At 35.5% G+C, this 27,790-nt stretch overlaps 1 protein-coding gene across 6 annotated transcripts in view; it reads left to right on the top strand.

The window, feature by feature from the left end:
* KCTD1 (potassium channel tetramerization domain containing 1) overlaps nt 1–21,413 on the top strand; it is a 50,147-nt gene extending 28,734 nt beyond the window's left edge. For 5 of the 6 annotated variants that reach the window (XM_081322350.1, XM_081322348.1, XM_081322349.1 and 2 more), the window contains 3 exons: nt 14,336–14,480; nt 17,417–17,722; nt 19,514–21,413. In XM_081322350.1, the coding sequence (XP_081178476.1) occupies nt 14,336–14,480; nt 17,417–17,722; nt 19,514–19,672 (610 nt within the window). In that variant the 3' untranslated portion in view covers nt 19,673–21,413. Of the gene's footprint in view, nt 1–14,335; nt 14,481–14,789; nt 15,327–17,416; nt 17,723–19,513 lie in introns of those variants that run through there. The other variant, XM_081322346.1, reaches the window with a different exon arrangement.
* Nucleotides 21,414–27,790: the final 6,377 nt, after the last annotated feature.

Genomic DNA, 27,790 nt, shown 5'->3' with positions numbered 1-27,790 from the left:
AATATAACATTTAGTATAAATAAATAACTCCTTGGGTTCTTAGCAATGGCCATACTAGTTTGGATGTGTGAGTTGGTCCATATAGTCAGGTTTGGAAAAACTGCTGTATTCAGTTTAAAATAAAATAGAAGCTAGGGAGATGATGTCTGTAGATCTTGGAACAGGTATGCTTTTCTACTGATAGTTTTAAAAAGAGTAAGACTGTCATAGATTGGGATAAATCAGACTGAATATCTTGATGCCATTTAAATTCTAGTTGGACAATTCAAATCACTTTTGATAAAATGCTTCCCTTCAACCTAACTCCAAAGGGGAGAAAATATATGCAAAAGGCCGTGATCAAGGAACACAGAGTTTGTCCCCCAAACTCTTACAGAATATATTGAAAATCTGTAAGGCAGCAATGCAACAAAAAAGTTATTCCTGCAATTAGGGAAAGTTTTAGTAATAAAGCAAGCCAAAATAGGCAAATAGGCAGAAATTAAAATAAGTTTAGTTGGGAAAAACTGAAATAGAAAAAAATGAAAGACAGTACATTGCATTAAAAAATCTAGATTAAAAATTGAATACAATTGCAGAGAGGATTATATGAGAGATCTTGGAGTCCTATTTAAATGTTTGATTAAATAGAATTTGTAGTAAGTGAAAGCTAGTTGCTAATGGAAGTGGTTTGAATATCATGTTCAGTTTCTGATGTCAACAGCCTAGTCAGTGAATCAGGAAATTATTTACTTATTGATCTCAGCTTCTCATCTCCACTGTGTTCTTGAATGATAAAGGAATTGGACTGTTCTAATTGAATATGAATAAAGTTTTGTGAGAAAGAGTAACCTTTGTATTTCAGGGAGAGGGGGAAAAAAGATCGAACCAGATACTATGGATTTGGTGGTATATCAAAAGAAAAGTATTGTCACAGAAGAAAAAGCCGGCAGGGCATTTGAAAACGTTAGAACGTTCTGAATTCAGATATACAGTCCCTCTCATAAGATGATAAATATTATAATCCTATATTAATAATGCAATTAGATATGCCTTTTGAAGTGTGGCATTTAAAACATTTTTTTTATTTAGTAAACAATCCGTTATATTTTTATATTGCTGGGACAAGTCCTGTTATTTTTTGGCAAGATTTCAGAAGTGGTGTGCTGTTGCCTGCTTCCTAGGGCTGAAAGAGAGTGACTGGGCCAAAGTAACCCCCTGGCTTTGTGCCTAAGACAGGAATCCCAGTTTCTAGCTTCCTACTACAATTTGTTACAGTTTGGTACTACACCAACTGGCTGTCTTTGCCTTTCTTCCTGTATATAGTTTAACTCAACTTGCAGGTTCAGTATCCTAGGAAAATATTTTTACCAATGTCAAACTCTTTTTAAAGTTTTCCTGAAATCCATATTTGAGGAATGAATTGTGAAAATAGGAATTGAATTCCTTAAAGATTTTACAAAAAAAAATCAGGAGGAATCTAATAGTACCTTTTTCCAACTAACAAATTTTATTGGAAAGAAACTTTGGTGAACTGCAGTTTACTTCATCAGGTGCATAGTAGACATAGAATTTAAATTGGGATGACTCGGAAAAAGCTAAGGAAAGGACAAATGCAGATTACGTGTGAGACAGATTATAAATATTATTTATAATTATTGTTACATCTTAAGAACATTGTGTTTTTGAGACCTTTTGAAATAGTCCAAAACCTTTTGATATTTGTAACTGCAGCAACGGTTTGCTTAATGGTACCGTCTCATTTTTTCAAAATTGTCATACTGAAATCTGCAGTAGAGTATCCTGGAAGTTTGAAATGCTCTCCTGTTATTTTATCCTAGTTTTGAGTCCTGATGTTAAACTCATGATCATTGTTACTGCAGTTTTGTGCAAAGTTTGCTCCCTTTGTCCTATGTAGAATCTGGAAGGACATTGCTTTCAGATGATTGTATGTATCACATTTGAGGAAAAGCATTTGTACTGTATATATGGTTGAGGCCTTTGATTATATTGTTGAATTAGATGTGGAGACAGGTTTGGGTTTGTGGCAGGGTCTGCTTCCTATGTTAGCTTCTTGTTTCTTTTTTACTTGTGAAAACTTGCCTCAGGGTGAATGGTTGCCTGTATGCAAGTATGGACCTGGCACCCAATCCCCAAGAAAGTGCAGCATCATTGTCCAGTATAGGCTGTAGTTTATTAATAATAAGTTTGAATGGCTTGAGCAGCCAGTATAAATAGTGAAGAACTAAAGGTAAAGGTAAAGGTTCCCCCGCACATGCGTGCTAGTCGTTTCCAACTCTAGGGGCCGGTGCTCATCTCCGTTTCAAAGCCGAAGAGCCAGCGTTTGTCCGAGGACGTCTCCGTGGTCATGTGGCCGGCATGACTAGACACCAAAGGTGCACGGAACGCTGTTACCTTCCCACTGTAGTGGTCCCTATTTTTCTACTTGCATTTTTTACGTGCTTTCGAACTGCTAGGTTGGCAGAAGCTGGGACGAGTAACAGGCGCTCACTCTGTTACGCGGCACTCGGGATTCGACCCGCCAAACTGCCGACCTTCTGATCGACAAGCTCAGGGTCCTAACCCACTGAGCCACCGCGTCCCTATTAGTGAAGAACTAGCATATGTTATAAACTGTTTTCTTTTGAAGTAATGAAGTTTCTGCACCCTTTTGAAGGCAGCCTCACATACAACACATTGTAATAATCTAACTAAAAAGTTACCAGGGTGTGACTAACTTGTGAGGCCATCCCTTTCCTAGTAAGGTTATAGTTGTTAAGTAAAAGGCTCTCCTTGCCACTATGGCCACTTGGATCTCTAGTGACAAGTGATGGATCTAGGAACATTGCCAAACTGCAAACCTGCTTCTTTAGGATGAGTGTGGACCACTCCAGAACAGACAAAGCCTGACTCAGGTGGTACAGATACATCACTCATAAAAAGCTTCATCTTTCCTGGATTGTGTCTCAGTTGATTGGCCTTCATCCAGTCTATTCCCTGTCCAGATACTAGTTCAGAACACCAAATGCCTCAATTGTGTTAGATGAAAGGAAAGGGTAGAGCTGGCTTTCATATTAATGGCACCTCAGTTCATATTGTTGGATGACTTTTCCCAGCAATTTCATATAGACATTTAAAAGAATGGAGGATAAACAGAGTCCTGGGCCACTCCATAACCCAACTGCCATAAGACACGGGCGGTCTTGTCAATGTTATCTGGGAGGAGTTTGACTCTGTGACCCCTGATGAAGTGGACAGGATTATGGGGAGGCTGAGCTCCACCACATGTTTATTGGATCCGTGCCCTTCCTGGCTGGTTTATGCAGCTAGGGAGAGGACACGAGGCTGGCTCCAGGCGGTTATATCTGCTTCTTTGAGTGAGGGTTATTTCCCCACCATCTTGAAGGAGGCGGTGGTGAGACCTCTCCTCAAGAAGCCTGCCTTGGACCCAGCTGTATTGAACAACTTTCGTCCAGTCTCCAACCTTCGCTTTCTTGCGAAGGTTGTTGAGAGTGTGGTGGTGCATCAGCTCCCTCTGGTCCTGGATGAAGCGGATTATCTGGACCCTTACCAATCGGGTTTCAGGCCCGGGTACAGCACGGAGACGGCATTGGTCGCTCTGGTGAATGATCTCTGGAGGGCTCGGGATAGAGGATATTCCTCTGTCCTAGTCCTATTAGACCTCTCGGCGGCTTTCGATACCATCGACCATGGTATCTTGCTGCGGCGTCTCAGGGGATTGGGAGTGGGAGGCACAGTTCTTCAGTGGTTCTCCTCCTATCTCCTGGGACGCTCGCAGTCGGTGTTGGCAGGGGGGCAGAGATCGGCCCCTAGGTCTCTCGTTTGTGGAGTTCCTCAGGGGTCGGTTCTCTCGCCTCTCCTGTTCAACATCTACATGAAACCGCTGGGTGAGATCATTCGTGGTTTTGGAGTTGGGTATCATCAATATGCCGATGATACCCAACTTTTCATTTCGACCCCAAACCACCCCAGTGATGCCCTCGCTGTGATGTCCCGCTGCCTGGAGGCGGTTCGGGTCTGGATGGGGAGGAACAGACTTCAACTCAACCCTGACAAGACTGAGTGGCTGTACATTCCGGCATCCCGGGACATTCAAAATGTTCCATCGCTTTCTATGGGGGGTGAGTTCTTACCCCCCGTGGATAGGGCTCGCAACTTGGGAGTCCTCCTAGATTCACGACTTACCCTGGAAGATCATATAGTAGCCGTGACTAGGGGGGCTTTCGCCCAGGTTCGCCTGGTGCGCCAGTTGCGGCCCTATCTGGACCGGGATGCCCTGTGTACGGTCACTCATGCGCTCGTGACCTCTCGCCTAGACTATTGTAATGCTCTCTACATGGGGCTTCCCTTGAAGACCACTCGGAGGCTCCAACTGGTACAGAATGCGGCCGTGAGAGTTGTCTTGGGAGTTTCCCGGTACTCCCATGTTACACCTTTGCTCCGCGAGCTGCATTGGTTACCAGTTGTCTTCCGGGTGAGGTTCAAGGTCTTGGTTATGATCTTTAAGTCCTTACATGGCATGGGTCCGGGATACCTCGAGGACCACCTGCTGCCGGCGTCAACTCCCCTCCGCCCTGTGCGTGCCCACAGAGAGGGCCTCCTCAGGGTGCCTCCGGTCAGGGAATGTCGACTGGTGGCCCCCAGGGGGAGGGCCTTCTCTGTGGGTGCCCCGGCACTATGGAACCAACTGCCGGTTGAGCTCCGGATGGCATCGGACCTCCGATCCTTCCGTCGCGGGTTGAAGACCCACTTGTTTGAGTTAGCTGGTCTGGCCTGAAGGGGAATATGGGTTTTTAATTGGTTTTATTATTTTACTATTGCTGTATTTTAATTGGGCATGGTTTAATTCTCTTTTAATTTTTGTACAGTTATTTATATATGCCCTGTTATTTATATATGCCCTGAGTCCCTAGGGAGAACGGCGGTATAGAAATCCAATAAATGAAATGAAATGAAATAAGGAAGAATTAAAAGCTTAGCACCAGTTTCTGGAAATAGCCTTCTAAATAGAAATGGAACCTCTGTAATACAATGCCCCACCTGACAGCCTGTCCAGGATGAAAACTGTGATTGATCATATTGATAGCCATTAAGAGATCCAGATGGACAAACAGGGTCATATTCGCCCTGCCCTTTTCCCACTACAAGTCATCTCATAGCCGTGACCAAGGCAGTTTCTGTTTCATAGTCCAACCTCCAATTATACTGAGGTGCATTAAAAAAAATCAGTTTTATCAAGAGAGAATGGACTTGAATAACTAATACCCACTGAAGCGCCTTGCCAAAAAAGGCAATATTGGCTATCGGCCTGTTTGTTTGTTTATTTAGTTTATTCATTAAATGTATATGGCTACCTTCTCAAATTCATGATTCAAAGTGGCTAACAATATTTGAAAAATCACATGAAAAAACAGAAAGACAACACCCAAACCAGGAGCCAGGGTAAAAAAAACCCAAACTCAACAATAGCAAATTAACATAACTAATATTGTGGGTTCAGATTTGATTTCTTCAGAAGTTGCCCCACAATTGCTTTTTTAAAATATATTTAGGAACCCAGATCCAGAAGGTCCTCAGCTTTATTCACCATATGAGTTGAACCATGAGTGGAGTTAAGCTGTTTATGTTCCTTCTGCTACAGTTTTCCTCAAAACATTTATATTGGGCAGATATTCCTGTCAGTGTAAAATCTCCCTTTCCACAGCCACAAAGTACACCTGGTATAATTTAAAAGAGGCTGTAATATTATTTATGTGGGGGGGGGGGGAGGAAGGCTGAACAATGTTATGGCTGTTTTGTGAAGTTCTCCAAATATAGGGACAAAACTTACATGATCACAAGATGTAATATTTTCCTCCCTCATACATAAACATCTAGTTTGCACTACTGCTTTTCCTTTTATTCTTGTTAGAAGTAGTAATTAATTTATATTCTTGTGCAAGTAGGCATTATGTTTTGGGTACTAAGACAGTAATTTATGGCTTCAGTTCAGGAGCTATAACCACAAATTCTAAACAGTAGCAACAAACATTTCCCACCCACAATGTCTCTTGAGAAGTAGATTTTAAACTTGCCTGGCCATATTATTAGAAAGAGATCCAGGTTTACTCAGGTTCATCAAGATTTTTCTAGGCTTTTTTACCAATCTGAAAATTGATTTCTTTTTAAATAGCTTAAGATGATGCTTCAGGGCTTCACAACTTATATTAAAAAAATGAATTCTCTTCCTGTCTTTAAAGCACTCCAAATAGTCAATACTAAATTGACAAATGATCCTTTAAGTATATCTATTGAATCTATTTTCTTCACGCCCTTGTGTGAGATAATTCATCAAAAGTATCACTATCTTAATGATTAATTTCAAAAGAAAGAAACAAGGTAAAAATTTGATAGCTTCCCACCTCATTCTTAGATTTGTAAGGAAAGAATTACAAACATTGGGATAAGCTAGTATTAGCCAGAGTACATGCTAAACTAAAATGTTTGGGATTGCATTCATTTCTTGCCCTTGCTCTGTGATGGCATTATCATATTTTAAAATAGAAAGAAACAAAAGGTTTATGTTGCAACCTTATAAAGTGTTCATGAGTAAAATATAAAACATTTTACAAAAATGTTATAGGAAGGAAAACTTCAACTATTTCTTTAGATTTGCATTTCTTTAGAATAGATTTTTCTTAAAGAAGGCTATACTGCAGATGTCTTCTGAAAAGGAAATGAAGGAATGGGTAATTGCAGTTATGCTTTCTGTCCCTAAATTGCTTACCATTTATTAGGAATGCCTAGATATTCCAAAAAGCACATTTGAAAAAAATAGCATTTTTCAGTTTTAATTTTAACATGATTATATTAGTATTAAACTATATTCCTTTGCTATTTATTTAATTCATTTATTATACTTACATGCCACCTTCAAGGAAATGTATATAATGGCTTATTTTAGCATCACAGGAATTCAACCCAATAGGTTTAGCTGAGAAAGTGATTGAATTAAAGTTCATTGGTTTATAGTAGGTTTGGTGTCTCCAGGTTTCATGGTTTATAATAGGTCTAGTCAGATCTCCACATTTAATCCAGACTTACTTATAACCACTACATTATACTAACTTTTTTCGTTTTAGTGATTTAGTCTTTCATGAATCATGAACATTTTGTTTTCATATCCATTTGCTTTATAAAATGTAACACAGACATCAGCATTCTTAAATTCCATTTCACAGATTATTTGTTGTTTTCTGAACAATAATGAACAGCTATGAAATTACTAATATATCAAAAAGTTTAATTAAATAACTTGTAGAAAATAAGCAACTTTAAAAATCTGTTGGACTTTCCTTCTAGCAATATGGATAGGGGAAAAATTATCTAAAAAATAAAACATTTAGAACTTGTGAATAACATTTATTGAAAGGAAGAGTCAAGTATAGCACAAGAAGTTCAGCAAATAAGCTATTTTCAAATGAGGCATCTTTTATAGACAATGTTTAAGGACAAAATTCTCTTTCAGTTTTTGTTTTGTTTTGTTTTTATAATGGAGGGAGGTGGAAACCTGACAATTTTGTGAATGAGAGGCTGCCCGCATCTTTAGGTGCCCAGCAAAGACCTTTGTAAACCGAACAGGAGAAAGCTGGCTAGCAAGTAACAGAAAGCAAATGCTGGACTCCCCAAAAGTGAAAAGAACTTGCTGAAAGTTGATTCTCCCCAATCTTTTGAGCATTCAGGAGCAGGGTTTGAAAGCAAAAACTGATTCTTTGAAGTCTGAGCAGTCCAAACTATGAACTCAAAATAAACATTCAAAATAAAATGCATAACCAAGAAGGTACATTTTTCTGTAGCAGCCATTTGCAGTTGCTCTCCTGTGCTCTCAGCAACAGTTTCCAGCCGTAGGTATAGATATATAAGCAGGTTTTTTACTGGTTCTCTTTCTTTCCTCTTGAGAAAACCAACCCTCTTCTCTACTTGGGTAATCAGGCCAGGCCAAGCCAGGCAGCACAGAAAGGTGGAAGAAGTTTGTTTCTGCAGGCCTGATAACCATAATCCAACAGGTGCTTCCCCTATAGCAGGGGTAGGCAACCTCGGCTCTTTTATGACTCATGGACTTCAATTCCCAGAATTCCTGAGTCAGCTATAGTTTTGTTGTTGTTCTATCGGGTTTGTCATCTCTCTCACCCACATTGTGAAAACTGTCACTAGATTTCTTATGAATGACAGAACCAATTATTCATTATACTTTTAGATTAATAATAATATATAACTCAGAAAAGTACCTTTAAATACAAAACTGAAACATGCTTGTCTGATCTGCATTATTCTGAATGTTAGAACTAATGTGATTTGCAGATTATTTAATAATGAAGTGTGGAGTATTTTGCATTCAGAGTAACAAAATTGATTCATTAAAATATGATTCCAAGATATGTTTTACGTTTTTGGAATGACTTCAGTGGACCAAAAGAAAAATAGATTAAAACCATTATATTGATATAGGATGCTAAAAAAAGTAGAATAAGGTGCTCAAATGAAGGTTTTATCCCTAGGCCTTTCTTTAAAAGACTGGGTTAAGAGGCATGATAATCTTCTTAGTTCCTATTCCTGGTTCCCATTAGCAGCGTATCTGACCACCTTTCTCTCTGACTTGTTGATAATTGTAAGAATAATTTAGTAGAAACAGCCATTCACTATATTTAGAGTGAAATTCATAGTGGTGTTAAACATTTTTCTATTATTACTCATATTTTCAGTCATGTTTGATATGAATTATGATTTAGGGGTAAAATGTGTCCTTGTTTTGAAACATCTAGGATGCAAAAGAATGTCAAGGGGACCGATCCATTTATTTCATTAATATTTTTAAATTTATTATTTAAACTTTTCTAATCTCCAATTTTGTTAATTTTGTGAATAGTTTATTGTCCTATAATTGTATAACTGTTTTCTGCCTTGAGCCACACTGAAGCTGACAAAAATTATCAATTTCATCATGAATCTGCTTAGAAGTTCAGTAACAAATGTTAAACAAATGCAGGCATGTGTGAGAAAGTGACCTTTTGAGAAAGAAGGATGAGGTACAAAGAAGGGAAGAAGCATTAAAGCATAATTTAAGTAAGAAGAGACTTTATAATGAAATAACTACTTTCGCATAGTGCTGGAAAGTAGAAAGACGTTGGACAACGTAATTGAACTAACAACAATTTTCTATATGTGAAAATATTGAATAAAACGTCTTTGTTGTCAACAAATGCTATCTCTAGTACAATAGTTGTTATTTGAAGTTTTATTCTCTACAGTTTAGCATAGGCTTGGATAAACAATGCAGGCTGGACATAGTTATGTGTGGTAAAATGTTGCATGTTTTCACATTCTAAAGTGTATGTGTGTGTGTTTTGTGCTAAAATAGAATGGTAGATGTATAAAGGTAATGCAGTTTGAATGGAATGGAATAATGAGAGTTTGCTCTTAGAAGTTTGTTTTGCTAGATGTGTGAGCTCATAGTTGAGCTTTTATCTTATTGTAGTGAATTCAGTTCGTCCTTGACGTACAACCATTTGTTTAGTGACCATTCAAAGTGATTGCGGCACTAAAAAAAGTGACTTACAAATGGCCCTTTGACTTATGGCTGTCACAGCATCCCCAAGGTAACATGATCAAAATTTGCTTGCTTGCCAACTGGCATATATTTACAACAACTGCAGGATCCTGGAGTCTTATGATTGCCATTAACGACTTTCCCCCTCAACATTCAATAAGTAAAGCCAATGGGGCAAACCAGATTTGCAACTGCAGTAATTTGTTTAATCATGACAAAAAATAAAATTAGACACGGCTCACTTAACCACCACCTTGTTTAGCAATGGAAATTGTGGTCCCAACTGTTGTTGTAAGTCAGGAACATCTGTAATGGTTGTTGATGAGAAATAGAATATATCTGGATAGGGATTGGTATAAGGGAAACAAAGAAAAAGATGGGGGGAGGGGAAGTAAGTAAAGAACTTTCCTACAGGCCTGAGGAATAAAATTTCCATTCATTTTAAATCTTGGGAAAATTATGGAAAGCCTGTCAAGGCAGCAGGCCATAGAACATGACTGAGAATGAACATTATTGATTATAATGTTCATTCTAACACACAGTTTTAAGATCTTCACAGAAGAAACAAGCTGTGAACCTTCCAGAAAAGAAAAACCAACTTTGCAGAACACAAATAGGAAAACAATTCCAAAAAGGCAGAAGGTATACAACTGTTTTCCCAGAGTTAAGATAGTTGATTGTTCACTGCCAGAATTAAAAATAATAATGCATCACTGAGCTCATCAGTTCATGAACCATGCTCTCAGAAATCAAACAATGCCCCAATCAAGGAACGGCCAAACAAGATAATAGCAAACAACAGCCTGATCAAAGAACCCCCAAGATCATTCCCACCAACTCTGACAGGGCAAGCCACCAATATATAAAAGGAGAGCAAGCCCCACTCCCTACTAGCTCTGATGATATTACCGTAATTGTAAATGAAACGTCTGCAAGAAAACAACTAAGCTCAGAAAGCACTAAGAACCCGATGGTTCAACCCTGAGCGACAAATATTCTATTCTGTCAGTACTATTCTCTCTGCCAGAGCAGAGCATGCATTGTAGATGTGACAAAACCTCCAATATTTAGGGAGCCTACTAACAATTATTTCTTCCTGCTAATATAAAGGTAAAGGTAAAGGTTCCCCCGCACATGCGTGCTAGTCGTTTCCGACTCTAGGGGCCGGTGTTTATCTCCGTTTCAAAGCCAAAGAGCCAGCGCTTGTCCTAGGACGTCTCCGTGGTCATGTGGCCAGCATGACTAGACGCCAAAGGCGCACGGAACACTGTTACCTTCCCACCGTAGTGGTCCCTATTTTTCTACTTGCATTTTTACATGCTTTCGAACAGCAGTTTGACACCCCTGACATAATTGATCTGGATGCTTGGCAAACTGTTTGCGGTTAGGAGCTGAGAGCTCTGTGATCATTATTTGCAATCTTCTCTGTTGCCTTCCTCAGAAAGTAAGAGGAACTGAAATCCTTTGGCAGGTTGTAAAAACAGCCAAAATCCTGAAAATTTCAGCTTTGTTCCTGTTTGCTGATGTGGTTAAACCCTTCAGTAGGGTGCAGAAAGAGCTCAAATTCTAAAGATTTTCGCATCATTCCTGCATTCATTAAAGGTTTTCCTTTCCATGCTTGGAGAACAGCTAAACTTTTTCAGCAGGCAGTTCTTTCAGCCAACCTCAAGAGATGAGAGGGAGCTGAAATCCAAGTAGGAAGTCAGTGTGATAAGGCAAAGAATGCGGGGTTCTTAGAAAGGTGGGGGAGCCGCTGGGAGCCCCAGCACAGGAAATCCTTGGATTTCAGCAGGAAGGATTTTCAGCTCCTGAACTGAGCCTCTCGGGCTCTTCCCCAACTCCCCTAACGAACCCCCCTGCTCCTTACCTGGGACTCCATCCGTTTAACTTGTGTGATCACTTAATGACCACAACCATGAGTACTGGGGCTGTAGTCATTAATCACAGCAGTTACATGATGTCTCACATAACAACCTTTATGATCAACAATCAAGATTTTAATCCCAATTTTGGTCATAGGTCAAGGACAAGTCAATTTTAAATGTTTTACTATTATGTATGTATGCATCAATAATAACGGTAATATCCAGTATATCTTTGTAACACATATACAGCGAAGTCAATGAAATGTTGACTTCAAATTCATTTTAGAATAAATTTTCCTATATTGTACAATAGATAGAGTTTATCATGGTCACAGTTCTTATGTGTTCAATAACTGTCTTTTAAAATGAAATGAAATGAAGTAAATTTATTTTTGTTAATCATATCAAAAAAGCACTTTTACTAAGATTAGTAGTAGTAAAATCTTCCTAATTTGTTTATATTGTATTTTAAATAATGGAATTGGACCTTTTAAATAAAATCTATTCTACTTACCATTTAGTACTTTCTACTTGCACCCTTTCTAGCATGAAAATCAAAATAGATGTTCAGGAAGTTCAATAGAAGGTCAGTGATTCCACAAAGTAAAGACAGATGGTTTGAAAATACAGTCATTCACTTTACATTTTCCGCTACTTCTCCTTACTTTAGTTGATGACTACTGAAAATCACCTAAATGAGAAATATACATAGAAAATGCCAGAAGAAGCACATACACAGGTCAGAACATTGGATAATGTTATGTTCTAAAGGTTGGGCAGCGGGTAATAAGAGAAGCAGCAGGCATGATATATGACCTTTTTTAAAAAATGTTTGATATTTATAGAAAACAAATAGATTCATACCTTTTATTTTTGCCCAAAAGGTTATATTCTGACTTCAGATGGCATTCCACATGCAGAAGATGCTACTGAACTTACACTTTTTGAGATGCCTGTACATTCTCCCATTTCACTCTTTTTTCAAATATATAATTAAAAAAAATAAAATGTGACAGCGACATGCTGCAAATCACCAGACTGAGAATCATCTTTTCTTCCAAGAATTCTCTTAGGTTTCATATAGGCAACCTAGCCATTATTGAAGGAAAAAAATGATGGTGGACTATTTGTGTTTATAAATGGGTTCATATACAGGGATAACCTATCCTTGATATTAGAGAACACAGCAGGGAATAACATCAACAGTTTGGGTTTTTTGATTAATTTTGTAAATAAGTAATAATTCATGGCAGTCAATTTCTTTGAATTATATTACATGCTTTTAAAATAGCAAATTTGCTGACTAAAAAGAACATGTAACTCAAAATTATAAAGAAGGCGGTGATCTTTAAATTAGGCTAAATTGTTCTAACGTATTTTTAAATATTTTCTTATGAAGCAACTGTCATTGGTGGTTCTGGGCATGGGAGTATAAAAATCCTTTAGCGCAGGAAAATGTGTCTCCTTTATAAGTTACTAGTTATGTTTCTATACCTGATTAGCTAGGCATAATAGAAAATGGAGCCCAGAAAGCCTTTATTTTTACCAGTTTTGTTACATCCTTTCTCAAATTTGGCGATCAGAACTTACACAGTATTAAGGTTGCAGATGTGCCATAGATTTCCATGAGGACATTTTAATTTTAAACCTTTTCCTAATGCTGATTTTTAAAAAATATTTAATATTTAATTTATTATATTTAAAATAATAAAACATTTAATTTTACTAATTATGGGATTTTGGCTTTTTCACAGCTACCATAAACTAAGCCAAAATATTTATTTGTTAATTACAGTTACATCAGAGCTTGGCAGTTTATGTGTGAAATTACATTTTTTTGCCTCAGGGTATATCACTTTATATTTACTTAAATTGAATTATATTTACCATTTGCTAAAACATTCACCAGTATATCGGTATCTTTCATAATTACTTTTGTATTTTAGCATCCAAATTTGACTAATCCCCAAGTCAAGGACATTTATAACAAGTTAAAATTGCTATACATTGGGGGACTCAACTTTTTATTCTTTTCCACAAAGATTTGATTGCTTGATTATGTGCCATGCCTCCTAGCAATAGCAATAGCACTTAGACTTATATACCGCTTCACAGTGCTTTACAGCCTTCTCTAAGCAGTTTACAGACTCAGCTATTGCCTCCAAGAATCTGCGTCCTCATTTTACCAACCTCGGAAGGATGGAAGGCTGAGCCGATCAGGATCGAAGGGCTCAAACTCCTGGCAATGTGAGCAGAGTTAGACTGCAGTATTGCATTCTGACCACTGTGCCATCACAGCTCATGGTTGCTCCTAGCTATTTTATAGATAGATTTCCCCCCTTATTTATTCCTATTCTTTGCTAGCAGTTAGTGATCCATAAAAGAAACCATCTTCTTATGATAATTTATTTTAAAGCCTTTGATTAACTTGAAGTTTTTTGTCAAATTTTAAGAATGCAAAAGTAAACATTTTGAGTGTAACAAAAATAATTTCAGGAGTTAAATTTTGGATTATTGAGGTGCAGAGAAGACTATTGTAATCTCTGTCCTGAATGTTGCAATATGTTTTAACTAAAGGAAATGGTTAAGGGTCCTTAAAATTGATAGGTCTTCATCGAGTAATAGGAAATGTTTTATTGTACAATCCTATGTATATTTCCCAAACAAAACCCTCACTTAACTCAATTGGTTTATTCCCAGACCAGCTTTAAGAAACTATAAAAAGGGAGATGATACCCTTGTTGTTCTGTTTTCATTGTAACCAGCTGATTAGACATTGCAACACTAAAATCAAACCATTAGTATAATAGGATTTATTTCTTACTAATGGCTATGTGTGCTGATGGCAAATTTATGCGGGTCTTGATTTCTCTTTTATTTTCAGAATTGGGAGGCTATTTGATGGCACGGAGCCCATTGTTTTGGATAGCCTGAAGCAGCACTACTTCATCGACAGAGATGGCCAAATGTTCAGATATATTCTGAATTTTCTACGAACTTCAAAGCTACTCATACCGGATGATTTCAAGGTGAATTGTATTTATTGTCATTTTCTTCATAACAACAGAAGGATTATGAAGCAATTGTTTAAGTAACACTAGTAAAGAATTGTAAAACACCTGGGGAATAATTGCTTTGTTTGGTTTTGGTAAAGTATAGATCAATAAAATGAATATTTGAAATTAGCAAAGCAATATTCAACTTCTAATTTTAAAAGTATGGTTAGGCCAAGTGTATGTTGCCTTTGGGTAGCTGTGCCTCAACCCAAACATGCCTGTTTCAGAAGTCTTGTTCTGTCCTTAATGAAACTTAAATGAGCTGTTTTTCTTTGTATGTAGAACAAGATGGGATTGCTTCCTTTGGGGCACATTCAGTTGAAGGAAGTGGGGAAAAATCCAGGATATTGGCATCTGAGGAGAGGAAAGGAAAAGCAAAGGAAGGCAAGGGTGCTAATAGCATTGAGAGGCAAGGGTGCTGCAGCACTGGAACATTGGCATTGGAGGAGGCAAGGCTGAAGAAGATGCAGCCTAATTATCTTTTGCCAAACCATGTTTTCTTTAGAGGTTTATCACCCACTTGCTTCTGAATACCAACTTCTGGTGGGCAATAATGGAAAAAGGCTGCTGTTTTTATGTTTATCACCTTGCGGTCTTCTTGGGGTTATTATTGAAACAAAATGCAGAGTAAAATGAGTCTTTGATAGGAACCACTAGACCTTTTATGGGATTTACATTTCATGTAATCCAATTTTAATACAAATGCTTTATTTAAACCATATCTGTGGTTTGCTTATTTATGTGACCTACTGTATTTGAATCAATATTATAACATGATTCAGGAAATCATAGACATATGTATTTATACCCAACTTTTCTTCAGGCAGTGAAATTGGTATATGATATTCTTTTCCCTTCCATAGTTCACAACAATCCTATGACGGAATAAGAATAATCTGATCTGAAGTCTGTTCTGATTCTGAATCTAATATGAAGGAAATACATGACTCAGTGTTCTAAATTAAAGTCCTTCCAAAGATGGAAAAATTATTGCTGTCCAAATCACAAATTTAGACTTAAAATCCTAGAGTTGAAAGAGATTATTTTCACGATCAAATCCAATTCTAAAGTCAATATTTCATTTGATTATTTTTAATTAAATTTAACTATCCAGCATCTTCTTAAACACAGAGGTGGAAAAAAAATAACTCTTGGCTTTAACCTGGACTAGTCCCTGCAGTTTTCTTGGCAAGATTTTCGGAAGTGGATAATTTCCTTCCTAGGATTCAGAGAGTATGTATTGGCTGAAGATCACCCAGGTGGCTTTGTGCTTAGGATGGGACTAAAACTCAAAATCTCCTGTTTTCTAGCCTGGTGCCTTAACTACTATACCAAACTGGTTCTCCTCAATTAGTAATTTACTGTTAATCTCCACCATCAGATTTTTTTAAAATATCATTTAGCTTTATTTCTAGTTAGGATATTTAAGTTTGTTTGTGAATAGCTTGCTTAAAATATCACACTGTATTACATACCATATACAGAAAAAATATTTACTGAGACAAAAACAAACCATCTAGGGAATGTATGATTCTCAACCATACTTTATTTTTTAACCAATTTATGGCAGCTATTAGCAATGAATATACTTCATTTTAATGCTTTCAAAATGAGTCTCATTATCTTGCTGTTCACAATATATCTCTAAGGTTTCACATATTTCTTGATGATCTAAACTAGAGAATAATTGTATGTCAATCTTTATTAATATTTATTAATAACATCTCACTTGATTCTCTTTTGTGTGTATGCATTATGAACAGAACTGTATGGAAGATGTGTAAAAATAACCCCAGTAGTAATTAATGGCATCATCCTACTGAGTAGACCAGTGGTCCCCAACCTTTCCGGCTTGGCAGCTCAGCTGGGGGTGGGGGAGAAGGGGAACTGAGTTGTGCAAGCACTTGAATTCCATGAGTGGCAGGCCAGTATACATGAGCACATGTGCCCACCAGCCCGCTGCTCACACAAGTTGAACTGCATGCACGCTTCAGCCAGCCACTCATGTAGCCAATTCCAAATAGGCCATGGCCCAGTAAAGTGGACTGCTGCCCCTGGGGTAGACTCTTCACTCCAATATCTCCAATATTTTCTTTCTCTTCATATGATCAAATGTAAAGATAAAATATATCTCCATATGATAAATCACAATAGAATATGGAAATGTATATATGTGCATGTGTGTAAATAATGTAACATAGTGTAGTAATAACATACTGTGTGTGTGTATGTATGTATGTATGTATATGTATAAGGTAAAGGTAAAGTTTCCCCCGCACATGCGTTCTAGTCGTTTCCGACTCTAGGGGCCGGTGCTCATCTCTGTTTCAAAGCCGAAGAGCCAGCGCTTGTCCAAGGATGTCTGCGTGGTCATGTGGCTGGCATGACTAGACGCCAAAGGCGCACGGAATGCTGTTACCTTCCCACTGTAGTGGTCCCTATTTTTCTACTTGCCTTTTTACGTGCTTTCAAACTGCCAGGTTGGCAGAAGCTGGGACGAGTAACAGGCGCTCACTCTGTATATGTGTGTGTGTGTGTGTGTATATATATATATATATATATATATATATATATATATATATATATATATATATATATATATATATATATATATATATATATATATATATATATATATATATATATATATATATATATATATATATATATATATATATATATATATATACCCAAAACAATACAGCAGTCTGCCTGTTTCTTTTAATATGAAAATATCCATAAACTCTTATTAGTTGGAAAATAATGGAGATTTCCAATAATGTAGAGTTCTCCATAAGCTGCTATTGGCCCTTAGCCTATTGTACTGAAGTAAATACCTGCTCAGGTACTACATTATGAGGTTGTTGTTGTTTTTTGTACTCTGTTACTAAATATCATGTATCTTTCAGGATTACAGTTTGTTATATGAAGAAGCAAAGTATTTTCAGCTTCAGCCCATGTTAGGGGAAATGGAAAGATGGAAACAGGATCGGGAGACAGGCCGGTTTTCGAAATCTTGTGAGTGCTTGGTTGTACGTGTTGCTCCAGATCTTGGAGAAAGAATTACTTTAAGTGGAGATAAATCTTTAATAGAAGAGGTTTTCCCAGAAATTGGTGACGTGATGTGCAATTCAGTCAATGCAGGTTGGAATCATGACTCAACGCATGTCATCAGATTTCCATTAAATGGATATTGTCACCTCAATTCAGTTCAGGTATGTAATCAATGTATTAGCTTTTTTTCTTTTTTTCCTTTTAATCTATATTCATAACAAAGTTTAACCAGATTTAAGCAGAAACAGCTCTTATATATGACATGACACATTACAGAGCAAAGCAGATTTAGACGTTTGGAATATTGTTTGTATGAAAAGAATTGAGACTAATTAAAAACAACAGATGAAAACACCTGAACAGAGAGAAACAAAAATCTTCTATGTTTAATATTAAAAATTAAAAATATGGCATAAATATCTAGGTAGTGGTAGACAAAGATAATCAGAAGTATAGGAGGATGTATTACCAAAATTCCCCTTCACATAGTTTTGACTTTCATCTTGCCTTTTGTATCTTTATTTTTTTTACTCTTTTCCCCTCTTTAAGCTTATACAATACAATTAAAATACATTACTTTATGCTTAAATAAATGGGTGAAGCAGCATAACGAAGTTGTTAAGGGCCATTTATAACATGAAATGTAACCAACTGGTCAATGCAAGAATTAAAATAAAAACTACAAACAGATGGGTGTACAACCTCTCAAACATACTCAATGAAGAGCTTATCATCTGAACAATTTCATGTTAAAGTGCCTTTCTTGTTTTTTAACTATAAATCAGAATCATCTTTCTTGAAAGTGAAATACATTATTTTTTTGTACTTAAGAACAAGAGAAACAGGCCTTGGTGTTTTTTCAAGTATTCATAGTCCGTTGCCTTTTTCAAGGCTATAAGTATTCAATAAGAATAGAGCTGGAAGGGACCTTGGAGGCCTTCTAGCCCAACTTTCTGCTCAAGCAGGAGACCCTATACCATTTCAGATAGGTGGTTGTCCAATTTTCTTAAAAATCTCCAGTGATGAAGCACCCACAACTTCTGAAGGCAAGTTGTTCCACTGCTTAATTGTCTCACTGTTAGGATGTTTCTCCTTAATTCCAGGTGGCTTCTCTACTTGATTAGTTTCCATCCATTGTTTCTTGTCTTGCCTTCTGGTGCTTTGGAAAATAAGTTGACCCCTTGTACCTTTCTTCATAGGTCTTAACTTTCTAATTTCCTTACCATCTTTCTCTTAACTTGTTTTAGTCATGAATTTTCTTAAAGTGAGTTGCTCAGAAATGGGCACTGTACAAGGTTAGTGCTTGACCAAACAGAATGTTTTTACAAGAAACATTACCAAGCCCATGTATTCTCGATACTGTTCATTTGAACTGTGTTTCTTCTAAGGTATATTGCATTTATCTCTATAAAATTTAATTATTTGATTCTAGTTTTTAATTTTAAAAAATTAAAAATGATGTATGTAGATACTTTGGTTAAAAATAAGGCTATGGCATAATCACTTTATGTTTCTTATTTTCTGTTAGAATTCAGAAGATTCATTCAGAATTATCAGTCGTATGAATAATTATTCTATCATGCTTTGAATATCGGCTGTAGAGAAGCATTTCAGAGATACATTTTAATAATGGTGGAACTGGGAGTAATTTATGATTTCTGAATGACATTTTTTGCACTTAGGCAAAAATTAAAAATGATGTATGTAGATACTTTGGTTAAAAATAAGGCTATGGCATAATCACTTTATGTTTCTTATTTTCTGTTAGAATTCAGAAGATTCATTCAGAATTATCAGTCGTATGAATAATTATTCTATCATGCTTTGAATATCGGCTGTAGAGAAGCATTTCAGAGATACATTTTAATAATGGTGGAACTGGGAGTAATTTATGATTTCTGAATGACATTTTTTGCACTTAGGCAGCTGTTCGTTCTTTTTATGTTTTATAGGTACTTGAGAGATTGCAACAAAGAGGATTTGAAATTGTTGGCTCGTGTGGAGGAGGAGTGGACTCTTCCCAATTCAGTGAATATGTACTTAAGCGAGAACTCAGAAGGACATCTCGTTCATCCTCGGTCATTCGAATAAAACAAGAACCTCTGGACTAAGGACACTTTTCTTATGCAACACAAGGGGAACCTTTTTCATGTTCAGTTGGGACACCAAACAGCTTTAGAATGAAAAGTTGAATAAAGACATGTTTATATAAAATATAGAGACCATGCCTGTATTCAAATGAGAACATTTGGAATAGTAATAATTTCAACGTGTAAAATATGTATATGTGAAATATTAGGTTTGCAAAAGAAAATAAAGATGGGTAAGTGAGGTTGGTGCTGTGATGGCCATTAAGTCTCCTAGGCCTTAGTAAGGCCTTGATTGACTGTGAAGAAGCCATTGCCATTACTAGAAGCTAACGTTTTCTGTTTTCCATTATTAAATGGCAGTCTGCTTTTCAGTGTATACACCTTGAATCAAGTTTACACATGCCTGCTTCGGAAGTCACTGAACAGAATTCCAGAAGAGTTTTCTTCATCCATTGCAAAAGAAAAGGTCATAAACAAGGATTTAAATTGTAGCTTGTACAGAAGTCATACACTTCTGCCCACCTGACAGATGTGAACATTTTTCCCTCTTTCTAAAAAGGATCTAGAATTTATTATGTAATAGAGTGGCCCTTGTTTGAATCTAATGAATTCAAAAGTGTTTTTTTTAAACTTGATAATAAATGAAGTACAATAAATTCACTGAAAAAGTACTATTAAAATCAGCATTAAACAAGATGTTTTTAAAAAAATAATAATTTTAACTCACTGCATTTTATGCATTTACAAGCTGCAATGTGATATACACTTATCTGAGAATCAGTCTTACTGATCTCATGAGATATGTATAGAATTGCACTGTAAACTGATGAATTCAATTTGGAAAAAATATGAAGGCATGAAGTTAGTAAAAAAAAGAAATGGTATCCTTATTGAAGCAAAAGAAAATCTGTTGCACCTTATAGTGCTACTTTCTCTTCTTTATTAATTTCAGCCTTGTTTGAAAAGGTGGCTGTATGGTAATATCCCAATGTTAGTCCTAGAATTTTATATAATTTTTTAAAAAACTTGGTAAAGCAATTAATTGGATATTTACAGAATTATTTCTGTAATTCTGAATTATCTAACACCTCTGCTTGGTATAGCTTCATCTGTGTTTTTAGATTTGTCCTCTTAAATCTTATATTCAATTTTTTTTTTGCAAAAATGTTTTGCTTTTCTTAAAACAGGAGATATTTCCCTACCACCATCAATATCGGTTACTGAGACTTCATTCGTTTTGTACTAATTCAGTAATAAAGGAAGTATTAGTAAACCTCTTCCATACTATTGCCAAGAAAATAATGTGGACATGTTCATAAAGTTACTAGGAGTCAAGTTTAACTCAAAGGAAATAATGCATTGTTTTGTTACTTTAGAATCTGAAGTCATCTATATTTAATCTACACTTTTTATTAAAATAGAAAATGCCATATTATCAGGACCCATAAAAATTTTATTGGCTGTTGGTTTTTTCCCCCCAATATGGGTAGAAAAATTACTGAGAAAACTTATTAGTAGGCAAAATATGTACTGCATTATAATATGGGGATATATTGCAGTTGGGATTTCCCTTATTTTATTATCTTTTTTTCTTTACCTATTTTTTAATGTGAAGTTTGGAAAAATTGAATGTCTTTTTTTTTAAAAAAATGGAAAAATAGGAGCATGACTAAATCTGTAAAAATAAAAAGTGCATTGTTTAAGTTGGTCTTAATAAGACTTTTATGTTACATGTTTTAAAGATCCTCTTTTCAAGGACCAACATAGTTCCTCCTTTTTTGTCCAAATAATATTAACTAAGTGGGTTCGGCTTACTCTCAGAAGAGATTGCAAGTTATACTACAGAAGCACCAAAATGTTGAGAAAATGATGCTTTCCTTGCCTAATCTCAGCTATTACAGTATTCTTCCCCACAAAGAATCTTTCTATATAAAATCTAACACTGTTAACACTTCTGCTTTTTTTGGGTGATACTTTATTGGGAAAAGTTTGAATTCAGAGCTTCAAGTGGAAAAGAAATCCATCCGATATAGCTGTAATCAGTGAAAGCTAAAAGCATTACCAGAGAGAGTTTTTTAAAAATTTGAAATAACCTAATTACATACCGCAATTGAAAGAATAAATACCTAAAATATGTTGATGGACAAAAGCAATCTTGTGCTATTCCAGAAATGTAAACTTGTAAAATTAATATAACCTCATTTATCCAATGGCATATGTATCATAAACAGTTAAGGTAAAATGATGGATGACAATAATATTAATATACAGTTTCATTGAGAAGGTATACTGAATTTGTGTTCCGAAATCAGTAAATTTGGACAATAGCAATAATATTGCATTGCTGTATTTGGATTATTGTTATATGCTTATTTTTTAATGGGAATTAGTCTTAATGGATGTGCATTTTTATCTTATTTTGCACTATGGTAAAACGGAAGGAACAGAAAAGTTGGAAAAATATTCCTTTTTAATCTTAATCAGTAGAAAAATCTACAAACGTATAAGAAAAATAAAATTTAACACTATCTGTCCTTACATTTAATATTATATGCATTGCCTCCATTTTTAAAGTAGATGGGTCCAGACACTGAATTTTAAGAATCAGATGATGGGGTAATGTTATCTTCTATACGTAGCACACTGTACTTCATAAGAACCAATGGGTTTTACTTGGTTAAAACACTGGGGAGGATATTGGATGGAAAAATGACAGCACATATCTGTTGCTGAAAGTTGTTCTTCCCGTTTACAAATGCTGCAGCCCAAATTACTGTGATTTTTCTGTTTGATGGGATATGGAATCTTTGTTGGCAATTTGTTCTTGTTCAGTTGTCTGAAATACACATTGTATCATGTTCCTTTCTAATTCTTTTATTAGTCAGATAAACATTTTTTCATTGAATGTTACATGAATTGAATTAGATTGTGGAGGGCCGGAATGTCAATGAGACATTCTAGGTCAGTCATGGAATCTGAGGTTATGAGCTGAATAAAACATGATGCAGGGGTAACAAAATGTAGACTTCTTGGTAAGACCGATTAGCTGTATACAAAGAGAGCAGAATCTTGAACAGTCTGTTAAATGTCATTTGTTAAATCAGATTGGTAGATAAGAGCAATAAATATATTTAAGAAAAAATGAGCAGCTCTCTTTTTATAAGGTAATAAGTTCTGAAATAATGGTGGTTATAATTTAGCTACATTTTATTTTGTCGGTGGATGCTATATATTGCTGTAACTCATAAAAAATGGAACATCAGTTGCCAAGATTTTGTATTCTTTCAACATGATTTAAGTGGTACCAAAGGGTCTGTTGGCAACATATACTGGAAAATGCATACAATATGACTTCCTCAAAATAATGTGGCTGGAGTTGTGAATGAAACAAACTTCTGAAGACAAATTGATCATTGTTGCTTATATTGATTTTGAATGCATTTTAACTAATACAAATGCCTCTGTAGTTCTCTGATGTTTAATCTGATTATTTCTTTAAAGCATACTTAGACCACCCATTGTCTAATATAGACATTTTGACATGTCTCAAAAATGAGCCTAATCAATAAAATTTGTAGAGATTTGTTTCTTATTTAATAACTCTTTAACAAGCTGTTTCCAAAACTGGTATATAAAGCAAGAGAACACATAATACCAAAAGATACAAAATACCTGCAGCCTCCAGGGAGAACAGCTTAGATACCATAGACCCATTCACTGAGAAATGCTCCTAAGTGCTTGATGCAGAAACAAAAGAAATCAAAGTTGAAAGCAGACAGATGAAGAGGATGTAATTTTTAATATTAGCTTTAAAGCTCTAGAAGTAAGCTAGACCTCACTGATTTTTGTCCAGTGGATAGGACAAATAGTAATTAGGAGTAAGTGTAATTGTTTTACACATACTGCAACTTCCTGTTTAGCATGACTGAAGTATCAAATAGAGCAAATGCGAGTTTGTCTATTCGAGGGATTCTTAATTACAGCTCTTCTTTAAGCTGTGGAATCTGATTTTGAATTTTACAAGTAGACTGAATAGGAGCATGCTTACCTAAATTTGGTACTTTTTTATCAACGTGTTTGTCTTTGATCACCAGTTTGCCAAAGAGGGTAAACTAAAACTGATATTGGGAAGGGAAATAGATTTTTTAAAACTCTGCAATAATATTGTCCATTGTTCTTTTTTATTATTTCTTTAGAAACTAAAAACCAATTACTCTGTCATTCCTGTCCTTCAGAATCCTGTGTTAGGAATTACTTCCATTGGACAAGTGGCATTTGAATACAGACATTCTTGCAGCCTGAGGTTTATTTACAGTGGAAATGAAACCAGGAAAGCTCCAAGCCCTTCGGGCCGGTTAAATATTTCAAACTTCAATGTGAGTGCTTTATTATTTCTTGTGAGAGTAAGGGATCACCAGTAGTAAGATCAATACTTTGCATTAAAGTTTCTTGTCATCTTTGGCTGTTTCCTCACTGATTTGATTACCTACACTAAGAAAAAATGGATGTTAGATCACAGGTTGTCTGTCTGAGGCTATTGTTTCTTTCGAGACACACAATCTTGTATTTTTAATTCAAAATTACATTGGAAACTTGGATATTTTTTGTTTTATTTATCATTTAAAAAAAAAGATTCCCCCCCCTAAAATAGTGCTGATCCCTTTCTTTTATATCATACTGAGCACTTTCCAATTTAACAATGGACTTTCAATATAAAAATTATGACACATCTGCAGTCATTTTTGTTATAAATATGAGTACAAAGGTAAGAGCAACAGAATTCCTCTCCGAGAGTCATGGGTGGTTCAGAAATGTGAAAACAAACTATATGGGTTATAATTTTAATTTGCATTTCCTTCATTTCAACTGAGCTCACATATAACAATAAACATGAATTGTTGATTGTTAAGTGTTGCATTAAAGAATTTTGAAGTGCCAAATTTAGCATATAAAGAAATTATAATTTAAAAACAAGTCCTAGTTGATGCTGAAAAATTGTCTTCTGCAAATTTCCTTTTTCCTATCTAAATTCAGCTCTTTCTAAACACGATGACAGTGACCTATTGCTGTGTCTGTTCTTTATTACTGGTTATAACTGTCAGGGAAATACATTAATGTTAAAATATGGGATAAATTGAGTTAGACATCTAAGGAAGGGAAATTAAGTTGCCATTTTCCAGCTTGCAGCCCCATAATCTTTAAGATGCCTATTTATGTTGTATGTTTTCCTGAGGTTTCCATACAATTATTTGTACTGTATGACATTTGACCATCATTACATGCCCCAAAAGGAGAAAATCATAAATCAATGTCTGATTAGAAACTATATCCTCTCAACATAAAGATCTCAAAAGAATCTCAGTGGATTTAGGATCTATGAGTTATTACTAAATTATTCAGAAAGCATTTGTTTGCAGTGAGGGAATCCTATAGTGATAAAAATTTAATCTAGAGGTTTTATTAATACCAGTTACCATCTTGGCTGGAAACACCAACCAATGGATAACTACAATTAAAATGTTATCATGGGTGGAGAGTGGAATGGGAGCCAGGGTACTGCTGTCTCTACTTTGAGCTGCAGTTGACAACAAATTTTTTATTTTTATTTTTAATTCCATTTATATCCCGCCCTTCTCCGAAGACTCAGGGCGGCTTACAAGCTTAGCAGTAGCCTTCATTCTATGTATATGCCTGCTTATTAGGGCTTTCACACACACACCCAAGCGGCATTATTACAAAGTCAGCTTAATTGCCCCCAACAATCTGGGGCAATTAATTCCTTCATAATACAAAAATATAACTAGCTTTTATTTTGCCAGTGTTGCCTTTCCAAGCGAAAATATTCATTATGAGATCCCTGGCTTGGCCTAGTTTTTGGTTCCAGCGGCCTATGATTTATAGCTATATACTATGTTAATTTAACTTCACATATGTTTAGCATTTTAGCAATAGCATTAAACTAACTTGACTTGGTAGTTTTTTCCATCTTGTTTATTGATATAGCCATTCTAATTATTGGTTCCTTCAGGAGTGAGCCATATCTTTCAGCAATATTTGTTTGCTGAGGCTAATTAGTTTATATGATGAGAATGGACATCTGGTAGTATTTTGCAAAGATTAGTTTGAATGAATATTTTGTGTTTTCATTGGATATTATTGATAAAAATGAAGCAAGTAATTCTTTTCTCCTGTATATTTTATATGCATATTCTTAGTTATGAAGCTGAAATTATTTTTATTAAATGGATTATGTGATGTGAAGTTGCATTAAACCTTTTTGTTAACTTTGGCTAACATTAAGCCCTATAGATACAACCTAGTAACTATCTGGTTTAAAGTTAAGTGTACTAGAGATGTTCTAAGCATAATGCTTTTGTTGTAGCAATAGAATCCATATATTTTAATAACTATCTTAATCCTTTTTAAAATAATCATTCTTGCTCTGTTGACTAAAGAAACCTACTTCTCTCACTGGTTTATCAAGCAACAAGCTTAACTAACATTAGTTCTTAGTTAATTTTCATGCAGTATATTTTTAAAAGTATGTGAATGAGCAGTTTATGTAATCCATGTTCAAAGTCTATTCTAGAACCTACTCAGGTAAAAAATCATTTTGGCTTAGAGAGGTAAGACAAGTACTGGTTCTACTATAAAAATAGTACTGTAACTTTTCCTGGTACATTATTGATCATTAAAAGTTAAAGCCACAATGCTTGCAGCATTATCAAGCAATATCTACTAAATCCTGGAAGCATGGAAGATAACTGAAATGTAATCTACTGCACAGCAGCTCTGCTAGTGATGGATAGTAAAACCGAAGCAGTTCTAATGAAAAATTAATGAAAACAGTTCCATAAGAAAAATGATCTGTTTTCTCCCACCTTTGTATCGATTTGAACTGCCCCTGTAATTGGAAGACTATAATTTTGTCCTAAGGTAAGTATGAGAGGGGAGGGTTGAAAGTGAACGTATAATTCAGATTGTATTGCTGACATACTTTTAACTGGGAAAGTATGGGTGTTGAGGGTACTTGTGATTCAAGACTTCAAGCACATATTTCCTGCCATGTATTTGCCTGAAGCTATGCATGAATAGTGGATTCTCAGTATTTTGTAGATAAATCGGTAGAAAAGTATTTAAGAAAAATAGTTTTCATGCAATATAAAGAAGGTGGTCAACATGTAATGTGAATTAATTTTATATTAATCTATTCTACATAATTTTATAACTCTCAAATTATATTTCAAAGTGTTGGGTAGATGGAAATGCAATAAATATATCATGGACATTTAGACTTAGGAACAGAAAAAAGCTTGTATTGGGATATCATTGTTGCTCTTAAGGAATGGTTAAAGGGGACAGAAATATTATTACATATGGTATTAAAATATCAATCTTTTCACTATGATTTTTGTATCACAGATTTGTGAGTAAACTTAGTATGGCCACTACTAAAACAGCCCTTTCAAATTGTGTTATATTATTAAAAACAATGTTCACTGTTCTTGAATAATGAAATTGTAGAATAGTCTTGGTTAAATTGTGGAATAACAGAATACCAACCATTAGAAGTTGGCAGTTCCTTCAATTGGCAGCTAGCGAGACAGTTCCAACTTCTAAAACTTTTGCATGAGAATGTGAAAAAGGACGTCACTTGCGCTTTTGTGATACTAAAGAGGAGGAAGGAAAGAGATTACATTGCGTTTTGGGAATGTGTTTGGAATGGTTATGTTCAAAGCTGTCCCGTTCTCCCAACATGTGATCAAAAGAGGAAATTATTCTAGCTCTGGAGCTGAGATAGTTCTATTTGGATCAATCAAGTGGAAATTCTTTATTTAAAAAATACCATCACAGAAAATGTGAGGGGAGAGAGGGAGGAATAGTCTATTTCCCACCTGAACTTACTCCATTGACACAGTCTTGATAGGGCACAGAACAGAAAACTCTCAACCTTAGACTCTTAGATTAAGTTTGCTTTGCTTCTAATTTTATGTTTAAGCATATTTTTAGTACAAAATAACTGCCAAATAAGTAGCTATGTCTGAAAGAGTGTGGATGTCTAAATTCTAGTTTATGACAATTTACTTTGGAATAACCATTTCACATCATTTGTAAAACAAAAGTACCTCTTGTTTTTCT

This window comes from Vipera berus, assembly GCF_964194415.1.
Source record: "Vipera berus genome assembly, chromosome: 3".
Lineage (NCBI taxonomy): Eukaryota > Metazoa > Chordata > Lepidosauria > Squamata > Viperidae > Vipera > Vipera berus.
The sequence above is the reverse complement of the archived record's forward strand: the minus strand, read 5'-3'. Positions and strand labels throughout refer to the sequence as shown.